The 16,389-nt window shown below is 42.4% G+C and overlaps 1 protein-coding gene across 9 annotated transcripts in view; it reads right to left on the bottom strand.

Annotated features, from left to right (window-relative positions):
- The window catches only part of LOC118360938 (cyclin-dependent kinase 11B-like), a 33,362-nt gene that overhangs the window by 2,658 nt on the left and 14,315 nt on the right, over window positions 1-16,389 (bottom strand). For 7 of the 9 annotated variants that reach the window (XM_035740524.2, XM_035740522.2, XM_035740527.1 and 4 more), the window contains 13 exons: window positions 7,093-7,271; window positions 6,819-6,947; window positions 6,574-6,669; window positions 6,239-6,358; window positions 6,047-6,121; window positions 5,648-5,853; window positions 4,070-4,160; window positions 3,871-3,992; window positions 3,614-3,719; window positions 3,336-3,457; window positions 2,977-3,084; window positions 2,402-2,518; window positions 1,797-1,945 (listed from right to left, as the gene is read on the bottom strand). In XM_035740524.2, coding sequence (XP_035596417.1) covers window positions 1,797-1,945; window positions 2,402-2,518; window positions 2,977-3,084; window positions 3,336-3,457; window positions 3,614-3,719; window positions 3,871-3,992; window positions 4,070-4,160; window positions 5,648-5,853; window positions 6,047-6,121; window positions 6,239-6,358; window positions 6,574-6,669; window positions 6,819-6,947; window positions 7,093-7,271 — 1,620 coding nt within the window. The remainder of the gene's footprint in view (window positions 1-1,796; window positions 1,946-2,401; window positions 2,519-2,976; window positions 3,085-3,335; window positions 3,458-3,613; window positions 3,720-3,870; window positions 3,993-4,069; window positions 4,161-5,647; window positions 5,854-6,046; window positions 6,122-6,238; window positions 6,359-6,573; window positions 6,670-6,818; window positions 6,948-7,092; window positions 7,272-16,389) is intronic. The other 2 variants (XM_035740528.2, XM_035740532.2) reach the window with 1 other exon arrangement.

The following is a 16,389-nucleotide window of genomic DNA, read 5'->3' as shown; positions in this document are numbered from 1 at the left end:
GTCCCTCTAAATAAACTGAGCAAAAAAAGAAACGCCCCCTTTTCAGGACTTTGTCTTTCAAATACGTAAAAATCCAAATAACTTCACAGATCTTCATTTTCAATGAACCATAAACAATTAATGAACATGCACCTGTGGAACGGTCGCTAAGACACAAACAGATTAGAGACAGTAGGCAATTAAGCTCACAGTTATGAAAACCTAGGACACTAGAGGGGCCTTTCTACTGACTCTGAAAAACACCAAAAGAAAGATGCCCAGGGTCCCTGCTCATCTGCGTGAACGTGCCTTAGGCATGCCGCAAGGAGGCATGAGGACTGCAGATGTGGCCAGGGCAATAAATTGCAATGTCCGTACTGTGAGACGCCCAAGCGTTACCGGGAGACAGGACGGACAGCTGATCGTCCTCACAGTGGCAGACCACGTGTAACAACACCTGCACATGATCGGTACATCCGAACATCACACCTGCGGGACAGGTACAGGATGGTAACAACAACTGCCCGAGTTACACCAGGAACGCACAATCCCTCCATCAGTGCTCAGACTGTCCGCAATAGGCTGAGAGATGCTGGACCGAGGGCTTGTAGGCCTGTTGTAAGGCAGGTCCTCACCAGACATCGCCGGCAACAGATCGCCTATGGGCACAAACTCACCGTCACTGGACCAGACAGGACAGGCAAAAAGTGCTCTTCACTGACGAGTCGCGGTTTTCTCTCCAGAGGCGATGGTTGGATTCGCATTTATCGTCGAAGAAATGAGCACTACACCACGGCCTGTACCCTGGAGCGGGATTGAGGCGGTGTGTCACAGCATCATCGGACTGAGCTTGTTGTCATTGCAGGCAAATCTCAACGCTGTGCGTTATAGGGAAAACATCCTCCTCCCTCATGTGGTACCCTTCCTGCAGGCTCATCCTGACATGACCCTCCAGCATGACAATGCCACCAGCCATACTGCTCATTCTGTGTGTGATTTCCTGCAATACAGGAATGTCAGTGTTCTGCCATGGCCAGCAAAGAGCCCAGAATTCAATCCCAATGAGCACGTCTGGGAACTGTTGGATTGGAGGGTGAGGGCTAGCGCCATTCCCCCCAGAAATGTCCGGGAACTTGCAAGTGCCTTGGTGGAAGAGTGGGGTAACATCTCACAGCAAGAACGGGCAAATCTGGTGACGTCCATGAGGCAATGCACTGCAGTACTTAGTATCTGGGGTGGCCACCAGCTGCATTGACTGTTACTTTCGATTTTGACCAACCCTTTGTTCAGGGACACATTATTCCATTTATGTTAGCCACATGTCTGTGGAACTTGTTCAGTTTGTCTCAGTTGAATCTTATGTTCATACAAATATTTATACATGTTAAGTTTGCTGAATATAAAGGCAGTTGACAGTGAGAGGATGTTTAGTCTTCATCTCATCTAATCACACGGTAAGTTAAAGCAACAAGGCTGACAACGCAATCTTAAGCCTGGTCTTGTAGTTGGAGGACCGCCACCCTCTAGTCCAAACATGAGACAGCTAGCAGCCACTGGCCAGGGGTCATTGCACTTCCTGGGTCATTATACTGACGACATTCCACTGCACTGATGTCAAAATTCACCCAAAAGATGGCAACACTTGGCAAACATTTCATTTTTGCTAGTATTTATAGAATACATTTTTAGATTACACATTCATGGCATTGTTCATTGAGTCCAGTGGTTTTGTATTAAAATCTTCTCAACTGAGATTTTCTAAGAACCAAAGCTCGTTTGTCTGAGAAATGTAACAGATATGGGTAGATTAGACGTACTTGTTCATTAGGTCGAAGCCCTGGTCTGAAAGCAGGGCTCCGAAGCGCTTGCGCAAGTTGTTGTAGGGGTACTCTGTAAAAGTCATCTTCTTCACAGCAGGGAGCTCGTTGTAGCCTGGCCAAATCTTCTCGCTGGGTGACCCTAGGTCCTGACAAGAACATGCGTCAACACACAGACACATGGCGTTAATGGTTTATGTGTGGGCTGGAGGTCCCCACTATGTCTGGTATGTTAGGAACTGCTGGGGGGGGCTGGAGCACAGTCAAGACCACAGCTTTTAATCTGAGTTTTATAGTTTAGCCCAGTCACACAACCGCCACAGACAAGTCTGTTATGTCACCATGTCTATCTAAAAGAGACTGGGTCACTGAACTCCAGTACCTCTCTGAAAAATACATTGTGTAGTCAAATCAAATCCATTTAATCTGACTACATCCTATTCTTAACTCTGCCACCTTGTGGGGAGATCATAAAACTGGAAAACCAACAAAAACAAGTGGTAGCTGTCAAGAATGCACGCAGATGTAAGAGTGGAGTATATAAAGTGCTTTTACTTTCCAGACAGTATGAAGTCAAATGTACTTTTTGATACAAATTTGCTAACCTTAAATATCTTGTTAATTTGGTCGATCTCAGATTTTCCAGGGAAGAGAGGTTTCTGGGTAAGGAGCTCTCCAAATATGCAGCCTACAGACCACATGTCCACAGCTGTGGAGTACTCCTGTGGAGAGAGAAACACACACTCGCTAAAACCACAGTATTCTAAGTAACAGACAGCACCGCATGAGTCTGGGTTGGAGTGTTTAGTCTGGGCGAGGACAAGCTTTGACTTGGTAATGGTGCTGTGTGTATGTAGTCTTGGGCTATGTTTAGAACTACAGACTTCGACACTATTGGAAGGCATACAAAGTATGCATTGTGTCGTTTGAATGCGGTAATGTTCACACTCAGGTAACGGTTTAGAATGGCACTGTTTTGACTGGAGAGGGTCTTTGATGACTGAAGTTTCTTGAGATGTTTTGACTCAAGGCAGAGTTTTGAATGCAGGTGTCTACTGTGGCTATGTCGCTCACAAGACATTGATCCACGGTCAGTTTTGCATAACATCCCACAAATGGTAATTGTTAGGATTTGGGGAGGTTAAACAGATTGTAGATACGTGCTTAGGTCATGACTCACTTTGGCTCCCAGCAGCAGTTCTGGAGAACGGTACCACAGGGTCACCACCACAGGGGTGTAGGGCTTCAGGGGAGACCCATACTCACGGGCCAGACCAAAGTCCCCCACCTAGAACAGCACAACAAAGAACAAACATTACAAAAATGCCCAAGAGGCAAGCATACACACGAACGCACATTAAAGTCATTATTCTTTGTCATTAATAAGCCTAGAGTGTTGTATTTCTTCATCTGAGCCATGGATGATCTAATCCTTATCTGAAGTTCCCAACCCACAGCAGTTTTAATATTATTATAATGGGATATAATATATCATACATAATATATAATCATATATAATACAACAGGGCATTATTACACCTTGAGGATCCCCTTGTGGCTGAGCAGCAGGTTAGAGGTCTTCAGGTCGCGGTGGAGGATCCAGTTGTCGTGGAGATGGCGGACGCCTCGCAGCAGCTGGATCATCAGGGTCTTCACTTCGCCTGAGGCCGATAAGAAAGAGGAAAAGAGTCATGAGCTCATAAGCTTACATTAAAACAATACTCTTACGCTAACCTAGCCAAAATACATGGGAAAATGGCTGGAGGACATAAGTGTACTGTATTTTCTGCAACTCAAACTGAATCGCACAATATTACCTGGGAGAAAAGGCTGCTTCATGGTCTCCATCAAGCTTTTCAGGTCGTGCTCCACATAATTCATCACAATGTAGATCTTGTCCATGTTGCTTCCAACGACGATTTCCTAACATGGGAAAAAGGAGAAAGGCGCAACACAAAATGTATTTCAAAATAATATATTATTGAGGGAGGAGTTCCTCTGAGTCAGATGTGTGCTGCTCACCATAGATATAACAATTTATGATAGTTTCAATGTGTATTTATATGCACCTCACCCTGACAGTGACGATGTTGGGGTGCTGGGCCTTCAGAATGGTGTTGATCTCTCTCAGAGACGTGATGGGGAAACCTTCTTTCTCCTTCTCCATCTTCAGACGCTTTAAGGCCACAATCTCATCTAGAAGAGACAGGCCTGTTTTAGTGTGGGTCTGTCCAGGGATGGATCGGAAATCAATTGCAAGGTAGCCCACATACCTGTCTTTTTGTCCTTGGCCCTATACACCACGCCGTAGGTCCCTTCCTCGATACGATTCAGACACTGGAACTCCTCGACACTGCGGCAGCCCTGAAAATGACATGAAACCAATGTCAATCAATACATGTCCATATGATGTGTGTGTGTTTGTGTGTGTACAGGCCTGAGTCAAATACGTATTACTTTTCTGTCAAATACTTGAGGTGCACTTGATTTCCTCTGCCAGGTGAGAGCATTTCTTGAAATATTCCATTGTATCAGGCAAGCTATGTCCAGGTTCATACACATTTTGACAGACAGAATTTCTTAAGTTCTACATGACTTTTAACCACATTTCCATGACCAACAATTGCCGCCATCTATGTAAGCGTAACGTGGTAGACACGTGGAGGCTGCTCTTCAATCTCATGTACTAAATCCTGTCGTTATGCAAGGCACTTAAGCCCCCACAAAGTAGACTACCTGTAAGGCAACTGTATAAAACATGTGGTCAACCCTCAGTCTGGAGAGCTACTAGCTGTGCGGGCTTTTGATAAAGCCCTGCTCAAACACATCAGAGACAGTTTTACAAGGTCCGGTTGAACAGATAATTTAAAATGTGGTTTGTTAGAAGGCTACTGGAATAAAAGCCTGCACAACTATGAGCTATCGTGGATGATGGCTGACCACCCTTGATGTATAACATTGCAACATTAAAACCGAATACGTTTCATACCTTTTGAAATCATTTGCTAATTTAATATATCAAACAAAAAATGGCTATGGTAGGCTGCAAATATTTTTATTCAGCTGAAGCAAGCCCAAAAAATTTCTTCAGGAAATGTACCTTTTCTAGTTTAGTCATATTTACCATAGAAGTGTTTACATTTCAGGCTATTGAGTTGCAATGTTCCATACATTGGATGGCCAAATAAACTGGAAGTATCTACAAATAAAGTTAATCCAAAATAAAGGCTACATTAACTGAATCTGAACTAATAAAATGGCGAAGTGAATCTTTCGTTTCATGAAAATAGTTTAAATTAATACTTGTAAAAAGTAAATCAACTTTGTATGGCTTTACTCGCGATTGTATGGCCTTATTCGTGAGTGTTGGGACATCACATGAGGAAAACATAAATGCATGCTAATAATAGCTAAACAGATAACTAGAGGGTACAAGATATGTTTTGAATTGGCAAACTAGTTATTAGTCTGTTGTCAATCATATTTTATAGTCTAGGCCTACCTTCTGCCTCAATGTCCGACTTTCTCTCTCTCATTGAGCAACGGCCGACTCCTCACACACACATGCAGGTGATGCGCGCAAACACAGACTCGCTCAAGTGTCATTCTGAACCTGGCTGATGTATTGATTTTCATTTGATTGCTAAAATATTTATATTATGAGTTTGATCCTTTTCCAAAACTTTTCCAGGCCTGGAAAACACAATTTAAACATTCCATGACTTTTCCAGGATTTGAATAATGACCATACGAACTCTGTAGGTCAAGCGCACCATAGGCATTTAAAAAAATAAATAAAAATGTATTTGATTTGACCCAGGTGGGATGTGCTGCCAGACAGATGGACAGACCTGTAGAGCTGGCAGGTACTTAGGCAGCTCCTTCTTTAGCTCCACGGGGGAGATGGGAGGAGAGTCGGGGATGTAGTTCTCCTCAGGCTCAGGGGTGGCTGAGTGGGAGTGAGACACAGACTGGGGGGTCACATCTCCATCCCCTGCCTCCTCTTCCTCTTCCTCTCCACTTTCCTCAGTATCGTGGTCAAATCGTGACTCTGGCACTGTGAGGGTTAATGAGGAGGCAGTTATAACTTACAGAAACAAGACAAAATCACATCTAGCAGCAGCTGGTTGAGAGTTAGACCTAACCTTTTCCGATAAAAAAGCTTCAAGAAAACTAACTTTACTCTCAGACATGACAATAACACCTATTCAAATGACTGCCACCAGACAAATGGGGTGTGAAATGCCTACCTGGGGGAATATGGTTGCCGTTCTCTCTCTCTTCCTCAAACTCTTCCTCAGACTGCTCGTCTTCACTCACCACACCTGAAACACAGACAATGGGTGGGTCAGAGCCATGTCACTGTGACAACACCGTAATTGTATTAAGTGATAAAACAAGCGCACACACACAAGCAACAGAAGTAGAGTAATTCAGCAGACCTGCAGTCTGGTCAGATTCTACTGAGCCTGATTCCTCGTTCTCTCCCTCGCTCAGGCTGCTAGATCCATCTTCAACGCCATTACCCTCCTCATCGTCAGAGCCCGACCCTGAGCCGGAGCCTAGGGAAGAGAAGTCCACTCAATCTCACCTCCAAACAACCCACAAAGACTTAAAACACAAGAAGATGTCTGGATTGTAAATACAGTATCTATAACAGTCAGAACTCTGTTAAGGATTAAACATCAGTAGAAGTGTAATGTTTTAATAACTTTTTTGTGATGCCATATGGTGTGGGGTATGTTGCAACCTTGAGTGAGTGTGTGTGTCTACTTACCTAAGGAGGACTCTCCTGTGCTGGTCTTCCTCTCACTGTCACTGATGTCCTGAAGGTCAGAGAGAAGGTCCTTGTCCTCTGGCTTCTCATCTTTCACTGTTGGACCACAAACAAAGCAAAATGAGCGTCCCTAATCACACCGAAAAATTATAGTTAAGGAAATTGATTGAAATAAATTGCTAAGTCTTGATACCAATTCTACCAAAGCAAAATTATGTAAAACCATCTTGATTTGATAGTCTCACCACCAGTTCTATGTGGCTCGCTGCTGTGCTCCAGTCGGTCCTGGGGAGCCCGGTTGGGGCTGCGGCTGCGGTGGCTCTGTTTCGGCTTGTCCCCGTACTCATCAGGCAGTGCGCGATGGTGGGACGGGACTGTCAGAGAACGGACAAGAGGTTTTGAATCCCGTCAACAACAGTGCATCCTTACATATATCAAAATACTTACATTCACGGACACGCTAAGGCTGTAAACTCTAACCCTACACGTGTGCGCAAATGCGTGTGTGTGAACCCTGACCTTCTCGGCGCGCCTCACGCTCTTTGCGGCGCTCCTCTGCCCTCCTCTCTCTCTCCTTCTGCTCGCGCTGCTCCTTCTGCTGCTGCTCACGGAGCTTGCGGTCCCTCTCGCGCTGGCGCTCCACCTGCTCCAACCTGTCCCTGTAGTCCGGGGAAGACGGGGGAATCCTGTCAGGAGCTCTCCAGAAACCCAAAAGCCACCCACCCCACACTGTTAATGTCTGCTGCATGGAAGGGGAAAGAGTACAGTATACAGTGTGACAGGTAACTGCACGGTAAAAAAGATTTCTGACCAGCGTGTGACAGTTTGAGGATATGCACGTTTAAAGGTAGACCAAGATATGACATCATAAGCTAGGTTTCCACCGAATTTGCGACAGATTTTCAAGCAAATTTCCATCAGACGGACAAAGGGCTGTGTGTGATGACGTAGCGTAAACACTAAGTATCCAGGTACAGAAAGAAAAAAAAACACGGTCGGGGTTTGATGATGCAACCAAAACAATCGCATTTGCGACCATTTGTCTGATTTGACAGTGCGACATTTTTAATTGGTCGCAAGCGATTTTTTTTTTAACCTGGCCATGTTATTTACTTTTATCATCATGATTTATTCAAACAGTAATGTGCAATTGACCAAAAATAAACCAACTTGCTGAAGAGGCAACAATGGCACAGGAATGACCTTGTCAGTGTGTGTCAGGGCTTGACATACTGGGGAGGTTTTGGAAACCCTACGGGCCAGTCAGAAATGTGAAAATCAGACATTTCCTCTCAACCTGGTCTCATAGCATTTCGTATTATTTTCCAAGTGAATCTGAGACTCAATTTAGTATGATATGTTACGTTTTGTATGGTATGGATTAATTTCTGGATGTCCATCACCCATTTCGCATGATATGCTATGAATTCTAGCTAGGTGGCTAACATTAGCTAGACTAGTGGTTAGGGTTAAGTTTAGGAGTTAGGTTAAAAGTTAGGGGAATGGTTAGTTAAAAGGGTTATATACCTCTTCAAGGAATACCTAGGATAGGGTAAGTAATCCTTCTCACCCCCCCTAAAAAGATTTAGATGCACTATTGTAAAGTGGCTGTTCCACTGGATGTCATAAGGTGTATGCACCAATTTGTAAGTCGCTCTGGATAAGAGCGTCTGCTAAATGCCTTAAATGTAAATGTAATGTTAAGGTTAGTCTTAGGGGAAGGGTTAGCTAACATGCAAAGTAGCTAAAAGATAGAAATGATTGAAAAGTGGATACTTAGCTAAAATGCTAAAGCTGTCAGTGATGAGAATCGAACTCGCAACCTTTGAGTTGCTAACCATTCGCGTTCTACGACCAACCAATCACCGACATTTCGCGTTATATGGCCACCCACCACCAAACGTAACATATCCTACTAAATGGAGTGTCAGATTTATCAAATCTTTCCTTACAGTGAAATGCTTACTTTACGAGCCCTTAACCAACAATGCAGCTTAATTTTTTATTTTAAAGTAACAAGTTAACCTCTTACTCCTACCCCCTACTTTTTCGAACATTCTGTTAAAAATCGCGCAACATTTCAGCGCCCTGCTGCTCATGCCAGGAATATAGTATGTGCATATGATTAGTATGTGTGGATAGAAAACACTCAGACATTTATAAAACTGGTTAAATCGCTGCTGTAACTATAACAGAACGTGCGTTTCATCGAAAAGTGCAGGAAAATCTGATCACTGAAAATGGAAATAAATATCCATGCGCCACTTCCAGGAATTGTTCAAGAAGAACCAAATTAAATGAGGCCGAGGTTGCAGTACCTACAGCTTCCACACGATGTCTAGAGTCTTGTCATTTGCTTCGGCTTTGATTCTTGGTCAAACCGAATCAAGGGAACCGATCCGGTGGTTTTGGTTGAGAAATATCCGGACATTTTTTCCAGACGGACACCTATAGAATTTACATCGCCTCCTGATGAATTTTATCGCTTATTAACGTGTACTAATACCTAAAGTTGCATTACAAAAGTATTTCGAAGTGTTTTGTGAAAGTTTATCGTCGACTTTTTTAATTAAAAAAAATGACGTTACGTTATGAAATGCTATTTTTTTTCGCTTTATCACACAGTCTTCATAGATCGATATCTAGGCTATATATGGACCGATTTAATCGAAAAAAAGACCCAATAGTGATTATGGGACATCTAGGAGTGCCAACAAAGAAGATGGTGAAAGGTAATGAATGTTTTATATTTTATTTGTGCGGTTTGTGTAGCGACAACTATGCTAATTATTTTTATTTACGTCCCCTGCAGGTCTTTTGGGGTGTTACATGCTATCAGATAATAGCTTCTCATGCTTTCGCCGAAAAGCATTTTAAAAATCTGACTTGTTGCCTGGATTCACAATGAGTGTAGCTTTAATTCAATACCCTGCATGTGTATTTTAATGAACGTTTGAGTTTTAACTAATACTATTAGCATTTAGCGTAGCGCATGTGCATTTCCAGATCTCTAGATGGGACGCCTGCGTGCCAGGTAGGAGCAAGAGGTTAAAGAGCAGCAGTAAAATAATAGCGAGTCAATGTGTGGGGGCACCGGTTAATTGAGGTAATATGTACGTACATGTAGGTAGAGTTATTAAAGTGACTATGCATAGATAACAACAGAGTGGCAGCGGTGTAAGGGGGGGTGCAAAGCAAATAGTCTGGATGGCCATTTGATTAGATGTTCAGGAGTCTTATGGCTTGGGGGTAGAAGCTGTTTAGAAGCCTCTTGGACCTAAACTTGGTGCTCTGCTGCCGCTTGCCGTGTGGTAGCAGAGTCAACAGTCTATGACCAGGGTGGCTGGAGTTTCACAATTTTTAGGGCACTCCTCTGACACCACCTGGTATAGAGGTCCTGGACGGTAGGAAGCTTGGCCCCAGTGATGTACTGGGCCGTACTCTCTACCCTCTGTAGTGCCTTGCGGTCGAAGGCCGAGCAGTTGCCCTACCAGGCAGTGATGAAACCAGTCAGGATGCTCTCGATGGTGCAGCTGTAAAAACCTTTTGAGGATCTGAAGACCATTGCCAAATTTTTTCAGTCTCCTGAGGGGGAATAGGTTTTGTCGTTCCCTCTTGACAACTGTCTGCGTGTGCTTGGACCATGTTAGTTTGTTGGTGATGATCTCAACCTGCTCCACTATAGCCCCGTCGATGAGAATGGGGGTGTGCTTTGTCTTGATCACATTGAGGGAGAGGTTGTTGTCCTGGCACCACACGCCAGGTCTCTGACCTCCTCCCTATAGGCTGTCTCATCGTTGTCCAGGCTTACCACTGTTGTGTCCCCGGCAAACTTAATGGTGGTGTTGGAGTCGTGCCTGGCCGTGCAGTCATGAGTGAACAGGGAGTACAGGAGGGGACTGAGCACGCACCCGAGGGGCCACTGTGTTGAGGATCAGTGTGGCGGATGTGTTGTTACCTACCCTTACCACCTGGGGGCCGCCCGTCAGGAAGTCCAGGATCCAGTTGTAGAGGGAGGTGTTAAGTCACAGTGTCCTTAGCTTAGTGATGAGCTTTGAGGGCAATATGGTGTTGAACGCTGAGCTGTAGTCAATGAATTGCATTCTCACATGGGTGTTCCTTTCATCCAGGTGGGAAAGGGCAGTGTGGAGTGCGGAGTGTACAGGTAATCCGTCTGGCCCTGAGGCCTTGTGAATGTTGACCTGTTTGAAGGCCTTACTCACATCAGCTGCGAAGAGCGTGATCACACGGTCTTCTGGAACAGCTGGTGCTCTCATGCATGTTTCAGTTTTATTAGTTTCGAAGCAGCATAGAAGTCGTTTAGCTCGTCTGGTAGGCTCGTGTCACTGGGCAGCTCTCGGCTGTGCTTTCCTTTGTAGTCTAATGGTTTGCAAGCCCTGCCACATGCAACGAGCGGGTGTAGTATGATTCTATCTTAGTCCTGTATTGACGATTTGCCTGTTTGATGGTTCCTCGGAGGGCATAGCGGGATTTCTTATAAGATTCAAGTTTAGAATCACGCTCCTTGAAAGCGGCAGCTCAAGCCTTTAGCTCAGTGAAGATGTTGCCTGTAATCCATGGCTTCTTGTTTGGGTATGTACGCAAGGTCACTGTTGGGACAACGTCATCGATGCACTTATTGATGAAGCCAATGACTGATGTGGTGTACTACTCAATGCCATCGGAGGAATCCCGGAACATATTCCAGTCTGTGCTAGCAAAACAGTCCTGCAGTTTAGCATCTGCTTTATCTGACCACTTGATTGAGACACTGCTGCTTCCTGCTTTAATTTTTGCTCGTAAGCAGGAATAAGGAGGATAGAATTATGGTCAGATTTGCCAAATGGAGGGTGAGGGAGACCTTTGTATGAGTCTCTGTGTAGAGTAAAGGTGGTCCAGAGTTTTTCCCCCTCTGTTGCACATTTAACATGCTGATAGAAATTTGGTAAGACAAATGTAAGTTCCCCTGCATTAAAGTCCCCGGCTACTAGGAGCGCTGCCTCTGGGTGAGCGTTTTCCTGTTTGCTTATGTCGGAATACAGCACTTTCAGTGCAGTCTTAGTGCCAGCATCAGTCTGTGGTGATATGGAGACAGCTACAACAAATACAGATGAAAACCCTCTTGGTAGAGTATCTCATGATATGGTGTAGACTACACTACCTCAGACGAGCAAAACCTTGAGACTTCCTTAGATATTTTGCACCAGTTGTTATTTACAAAAATACATAATCCGCCACCCCTTGTCTTACCAGGCGTGCTGTTCTATCCTGCCGATACAGCGTATAACCAGCCAGATGTATGTTGATAATGTCGTCTTTCACCCACGACTCCATGAAGCATAACCACGAATATGTATAGAATAAAACGAAATACTCAGACCAGATTGTCTCTTTAGCTGTGGTCCTTGAAAAGTAATTGAAGTTGGCAGCTGATTTAGAAGTTCTACTGCTCCAATATATTAATGCCATGATTTCATTTCTGACCAGTTTTTAAAGAGTTGTAAGTGCTTTTGTTTGTTTCCCGTCTTTTCAATAGAAAGGTGTTGTGCTTGTCTGTTGTTGTAAAGCCATGTGCGGTTATTATGAGCAAGACAAAAGTGAATGTTGGCTTCAAATGGGTTTTTCATACAAAACAGTGGAAAACACTTGAAAATCTATGCACTCTGTGTAGCCGTTAGCAATGCTAATAATTTTTGGGTAGATGGAAAGGAAATTAAAAAGTTAACTACAAAGTAGCCGATGCCTACCCAGCAGAATCATGATTATTTGCATCTATGCAGTGGCCATTTGTTTTTGAAAACTCCATCACAAGTTTGCTATAGAAACCCAGCTAGCCAAATAACAGTCTGGATTGGTGCGCAACTGAATTAAAGGCTGAATTAACTAAACTAACAAACCTACATTTCTCCAATTTTACCCAGACCTCAAAATGTTTCCCCTGATGTGGTTTAACTTCTCTAGGGTAGGGGGAAGGATTTGGAATTTTGGATGAAAAGCATGCACAAATTAAACTGCCTTCAACTCGGGCCCAGAAGTTAGGATATGCATTTAATAAGTACATTTGGATAGAAAACACTAAAGTTTCCAAAACTGTTAAAATAATGTCTGAGTATAACAGAAGTGAGTTGGCAGGAGAAAACCTGAGAAAAATCCATTCAGGAAGTAGGATTTTTTGTTGTTGTAGTTTTCTAGTCAATGCCATGACAGTATCAATTGACTTAGGACTCCAATTCCAGTTCCTATGCCTTCCACTAGATGTCAACATTATTTAGAAATTGTTTCAGGCTTGTATTCTGATAAATGAGGAAGTAAGAGCAGTCAATGAGTGGACCCTGCAGTGTCACAGAGCTTTTTCATGCACGCGACCAGAGAGATTGCCTTTCTTTTTTTACCTTTTATATTGACGTTATTGTCCGATTTAAATATTATACATCATTTAGGCTAAAAACAACCCGAGGATTGAATATAAACATCGTTTGACATGTTTCTATGAACTTTACGGATACAATTTGGATTTTTTTGTCTGCCTGTTGTGACTGCGTTTGAGCCTGTGGATTACTGAAGAAACGCAAACAAAACAGAGGTTTTCAGGTATATAAAGAGACTTTACTGAACAAAAGGAAAATTTGAGTGCAAACATATGAAGATCATCAAAGGTAAGGGATTCGTTTTATCTCTATTTCTGACTTGTGTAACTCTTCTACTTGGCTGGTTACTGTTTGTAATGATTTGTCTGCTGGGCTATGTTCTCAAATAATTGTAAGGTATGCTTTCGCCGTAATTTTTAATTTTTGGATAAAAAACGTTCCCGTTTTAAACAAGATATTTTTGTCACGAAAAGATGCTCGACTATGCATGTAATTGACGGCTTTGGAAAGAAAAAACTCTGACGTTTCCAAAACTGCAAAGATATTATCTGTGAGTGCCCCAGAACTAATGCTACAAGCGAAACCAAGATTAAATTTCATACAGGAAATGGTCCAGCGTTTGAATTCCCTGTGTTCCAATGTCTCCTTATATGGCTGTGAATGCGCCAGGAATGAGCCTGCACTTTCTGTCGTTTCCCCAAGGTGTCTGCAGCATTGTGACGTATTTGTAGGCATATCATTGGAAGATTGACCATAAGAGACTACATTTACCAGGTGTCCGCCCGGTGTCTTCCGTCGAAATTATTGCGTAATCTCCAGGTCCATGCGCGTTCCATTTTCTTCAGAAGAGAAACCAAACTGCCACGAATTATTTATCGTCGATAGATATGTGAAAAACACCTTCAGGATTGATTCTAAACAACGTTTGCCATGTTTCTGTCGATATCATGGAGTTAATTTGGAAAAAAGTTTGCGTTGTAATGACTTAATTTTCAGGTTTTTTCTTACCCAAACGTGATGAACAAAATGGAGCGACTTGTCCTACACAAATAATATTTTTGGAAAAACTTTACATTTGCTATCTAACTGATAGTCTCCTCATTGAAAACATCCGAAGTTCTTCAAAGGTAAATTATTTTATTTGAATGCTTTTCTTGTTTTTGTGAAAATGTTGCGTGCTGAATGCTAGGCTTAATGCTATGCTAGGCTATCAATACTCTTACACAAATGCTTGTTTAGCTATGGTTCAAAAGCATATTTTGAAAATCTGAGATGACAGTGTTGTTAACAAAAGGCTAAGCTTGAGAGCAAATATATTTATTTAATTTCATTTGCGATTTTCATGAATAGTTAACGTTGCGTTATGGTAATGAGCTTGAGGCTATAAATAGGATCCCGGATACGGGATTGCTCGTCGCAACAGGTTAAGAACTATTGTGCAGTGAGAAAAGCAAAATGTTCATTTTGTTGTTTTTATATTAGAAAGTGTGATTGATAAAAAACCTGGAAAGAACGGAGGGAAATCAGTCCTCCCTGCTGTTCTTTTTGTGTGTGCCATTTGTATCGTTTTGGTATCAATATAATTTTTTTACATTCTGCCCTCTAGATGATTTTGCAGGAAGGAACACACGGCACACTCAAATCACTGCAAAGAAAGCACTAATTACTTTATTTAACTAGGCAAGTCAGTTAATTTCTTAAGGCTGCAGGGGCACTATTGAGTAGCTTGGATGAAAGGTGCCCAGAGTAAAAAAAGGCCTGCTCCTCAGTCTCAGTTGCTAATATATGCATATCATTATAAGTATTGGATAGAAAACACTCTAAAGTTTCTGAAACTGTTTGCGTGATGTCTGAGTATAACAGAACTCATATGCCAGGCAAGAACCTGAAAAGAAATCCAAACAGGAAGTGAGAAATCTGAGGTTGGTATATTTTCAAACCATTCCCTATTGAAATCCCATTGCGATATGAATGAAGATTCACTTCCTAGGGCTTCCACTAGATGTCAACTGTCTATAGCAATTTGAAATAGGCTTCTACTGTCTTGTGGGACTGAATATGAGCAGAATGAGCCATGTGTCTGGCAGAGAGCCAGTTCCAGGTCACACGCATACCGCATGATATCTTCCTGCGTTCCGTTCCTCCTCCAGACACGAAGGAATTCTCCGGTTGGAACTTTATTGAAGATTTATGATAAAAACATCCTAATGATTGATTCTGTACCTAGTTTGAAATGTTTCTTCGACCTGTAATATAACTTTTTGAAGATTTTGTCAAAAGAAATGGTCAACCAGCACCTGTGTTTGGATAGGTGTACCAAACGCGGCTAACAAAAGTCGCTAATTGGACATAAATAACGGACATTGTCGAACAAATCAAGCATTTATTGTGGACCTGGGATTCCTGGGAGTGCATTCAGATGAAGAGCACTACAACATGGCAGCTAATTTGACTATTGTTCTGTGCACCGTATCAGATTATTGCATGGTTTGCTTTTTCCGTAAAGTTTTTTTGAAATCTGACACAGCGGTTGCATTAAGGACAGGTATATCTATAATTCCATGTGTATAACTTGCATTATCATCTACATTTATGATGAGTATTTCTGTTGAATCGATGTGGCTATGCAAAATCACTGGATGTTTTTGGAACAAGTGAATGTAACGCGCCAATGTAAACTCCGATTGTTTTATATAAATATGAACTTTATCAAACAAAACATACATGTATTGTGTAACATGAAGTCCTATGAGTGTCATCTGATGAAGATCATCAAATGTTAGTGATTAATTTTATCTCTATTTGTGCTTTTTGTGACACCTCTGTCATGACGTTGGCCTGGGGGATAGGTTTATGACCTTCCCTTCTCAAACCTACTGAGGTTACATTTAAAAACCCCTTGGTTAACATAAGAGATTCTGGGAACATCAGTATGTGGGGGGAAATGGACTATATTCTGGTAATCCGAACAATTGAACATATGCAGTGGAACTTAATGAATATGATGTCAGTTCGGTTGTCATCTGAGACATTCTCATCAATGATAAGATGACATAAACTCCACAGTGGAAAGTCTATACATCAGAGTTATCAGATTCACATGGAATTGTTGTTCAATTTAAATGTTTGAATATGAAATTATTTGTGATGGGATGAAATGTGATTTTAGCTTCTAAAATGTGAGATTTGGATTTTCATAAGGTAGGGCTGCTCAATCAGTGGCCCTTCACCTGTGAAGGGACAAAGGCTATAAAACTTTTCAAACACACCCTCCTCTTCCTTCCTATATAAGCTATTGACTACAACATAACTTTCTGTTCCCATGAGGTAGGATGACGATCCTATGTCAGAATGGTTCAGATAAAACTACAAGAACGAAGCAAACATCAGCATGAGCTTTGGTTGCGAATGGTATGAACTTTGAACTCTTATTCACGACAGAAGTGAT

Source organism: Oncorhynchus keta, chromosome 28 (genome assembly GCF_023373465.1).
Source record: "Oncorhynchus keta strain PuntledgeMale-10-30-2019 chromosome 28, Oket_V2, whole genome shotgun sequence".
NCBI lineage: Eukaryota > Metazoa > Chordata > Actinopteri > Salmoniformes > Salmonidae > Oncorhynchus > Oncorhynchus keta.
This window is presented reverse-complemented; position numbering and strand designations above follow the sequence as displayed.